At 43.1% G+C, this 3,026-nt stretch overlaps 1 protein-coding gene across 1 annotated transcript in view; it reads left to right on the top strand.

Moving 5' to 3' along the window:
• The first annotated feature begins 731 nt into the window (after nt 1-731).
• LOC104966351 (receptor-type tyrosine-protein phosphatase mu-like) overlaps nt 732-3,026 on the top strand; it is a 56,918-nt gene continuing 54,623 nt past the window's right edge. Inside the window, exon 1 of the mRNA XM_010795540.1 lies at nt 732-1,080. Within this exon, the coding sequence (XP_010793842.1) occupies nt 732-1,080 (349 nt within the window). The remainder of the gene's footprint in view (nt 1,081-3,026) is intronic.

The raw sequence follows: 3,026 nt of genomic DNA, 5'->3' as shown, positions 1-3,026 counted from the left end.
CGTACGACGAGAGAGAGAGAGAGAGACAAGAGAGAGAGTAAAATAGACGGGGGAGGCAGAGAGAGAGAGAGAGAGAGAGAAGAAAGAGAGAGCGGGAAATAGAAATGGTGGAGCCACAGAAAGGGAGAGGAAATGAGGAGGGGGAATGGAGAGAAAAGAGGTGGAGAAAAGATGGGAAAGAGAGAGGAGAAAATGGAGAAAGTTGAAGAGAAAAGGCAAGGAGACAGAGTATTTGTGATTAGAGGTGATAGGATGGCAGTGGGGGTTGTGCTCTGCCTGGATTGGCAGGCTGGCTGACTCTGTATCACTGTGGCGCTAATAGCAGACCGCCACTGGGTGAGATGGGGAAAGGCAGAGGACAAGGCAGAGGAACGGCACGCTCTGAAGGGATGACACACCTCCTGCTGAGGGTTTCCACCAACAGACCTGAGCTGTCCTGGTGTGAGCCGCCACTGTGAGACCAAGTTAGCAACGGTGATGGGATGTGGCAATGCTCAGTATAAGGCTGTGGCTTTGAAATTTCTAAAATATTTTCTGGGAAAGTGAATCCCAAACAGAGTAAATGGTATTTCAATTCGACAAAAAAAAAAAGTCTGGTGGTGGATTTTCTTCAACCCAAAGGAGCACATCACCTTCCTGTGCCCTGGCAAAGACCTTTAATAATGTCCTTGATTTTGTTGAAACTGTCTTGCACAAGCTTCCCCTTTCATATGGCTTAATTGATTATCTGTATGCATGCTCACGCTCGTCTCTCTCTGTCCACCCCACCAGAGCCCATGCACGGCCCGCAAAAGCTGGAAGTGGTGGACATCCAATCCAAACAGGTGACGTTGCGCTGGGTGCCTCTGGGCTACAACGTGACCCGCTGCTACAGCTACAACCTGACCGTCCAGTACCGCTCCAAGGTGGCCGCCAAGGAGGAGACCCGCGAGGAGGTGGTCTATGACACCCAGAGCCGCGATCCTCAGCACACCATCCACAACCTGACACCCTTCACTAACCTCAGTGTCAAGATGGTGCTGCGCAATCCAGAGGGGGTCAAGGAGAGCACGGAGCTGGAGGTTCAGACTGATGAGGATGGTAAGAGTGATGCAAGGTTACTTCCTGTACAGGTCAGGGAAGAATTACACGAGAGCTTTTCTGCCTTTGTTTGAAAGAACCGATAGATTGAGAGGAAAGAGAGGGCAGTCATAGAGCAAAGGGCTGTAGGTTTAACAAAGAGTATAACCAAATATCTAACCCACACACAGCAACCCAGAAGCCCTTACTGTTTAATTGTGGAAAATGTAGAATACACTTCACTGGAGAACTATAATGTTGTGTCAATAATATAGACAATGTAAGAGCAGAGACTATGTATACAATTGAAAAGACAGGTTAGTGTAATTCAGGAGGAAACACAGGTTGCTGACTGTGAAATTAAAAGCAGCTATTTCTTACTAACATTATGATTTAATCCTGCATAAATTGCATATTTAATGTTTCGCAAAAAACATAACAGACCTTATTCAGGCAGACTGAGATGGTGAGGTAGTTGATTTCCAGATAAAAGCACTTAAAATATTGGATAAAACAATAATTTCCTTTCCGTTTGTTCCATATTTTATAGTTTTGGCTGAAAGAGATTTAGCTAAATTGATCCTAGATCCTAAGTTATCTGCTAATATAAGGAAAGCAAACAAACAACTAGGGATGCACAGAATATTCGGCCACCGAAAATTATCGGCCGAAAATGGTTAAAAAGGCCGAAAGCCGAAAGGGTTTTAGCACCGAAAAAATATCACCGAATGTCAGAGAACAGGGTTACGTTGATCATACTCCGCATATTTGTCCGGGTGTTTTGATTTCAAGTGGTGGAGTAATCCCGAAGTGGTGAAAGTCTTTGCAGTTACACCCCCTCGAGAAATGTCAGCTGAACACGTTTTACAAATCGCAATCCGCGCCTCTTTCTCTGATATTTTTAAATATCTCCAAGCGGCAGACATGTTGGCTGTGAGCCAGCCGCGAGCATGGTCGCGCGCCGTGCTTGTTGTCGCCGCGTTTTGATTACGTCATCACAACAACACGTTAGGTTAACTTATAGGTGCATTTGTTGTTGTTGAAGGCCTGGCTGATACAGTCTTTATTTACACTATTTTGATGTAGGCCTACTGGCCTAGATGTTTATTTTAAAGCACCTTGGCTTTGTTCTGAATGCACTTTGTTGTAGTTATCCTACAGAGAAAAGAAAATGCACTTGACTTGGAATTAATGTACTGTATGCATTCAAAAGTGCTGAATACATGTTTTATGGACCCATAATAGTGATTATTATTTAAGTTAAGTTTTGCCATAATCATGTATTTTTCCATAATCAGGTAGCTGAACAACATTGGTAAAAAATGTATACATTATATATATTTCTATTAATCATTTTCGGCCTTTCGGCATTCGGTTTTCGGCCAACTGTTTCCAATTTTCGGTATCGGTTTCGGCCAAGAATTTCCCATTCGGTGCACCCCTACAAACAACCCAAGATTCAAATAAATACATTATAACTACAATATTTAAAATATTACATTCTGGAAATTAAATGTATATTACTTATATTTACCTTATTTTAGAGGAAGGGAAAAAGCATAGCAGAAAAACTCACCTTTATTATAACATTTGTGACATTTTGATCTTAAACATCGGTGGATAACTCTCACCTGATCATAAGAAGCTTGAACATTTCTGGATTCTCCAAATATCTTTAAGGGGAGCACGAGTCAAATGAAAATCTTCTGTGTCGTCTGGTTGTTTCACCTCCTTCAAAGATGAAAGATCAACCGTGTTGCATCAGCAGACACAGGAAATGAACTCGAAAGAAGTCTCAAGGAGCCCCGGCCTCCAGATAACAAACAGGCTCAGCTGACGAAAAAGAGAGTCTTGTCATGTCTGAGGGTGGAATGTGTGTGTGTGTGTGTGTGTGTGTGTGTGTGTGTGTGTGTGTGTGTGTGTGTGTGTGTGTGTGTGTGTGTGTGTGTGTGTGTGTGTGTGTGTGA

The sequence above is a fragment of the Notothenia coriiceps genome, unplaced genomic scaffold, assembly GCF_000735185.1.
Source record: "Notothenia coriiceps isolate Sejong01 unplaced genomic scaffold, NC01 NC01_scaffold00037246, whole genome shotgun sequence".
NCBI classification, from domain to species: domain Eukaryota; kingdom Metazoa; phylum Chordata; class Actinopteri; order Perciformes; family Nototheniidae; genus Notothenia; species Notothenia coriiceps.
Note: the sequence above shows the minus strand (reverse complement) of the source record. Positions and strands in the feature narration are given on the sequence as shown.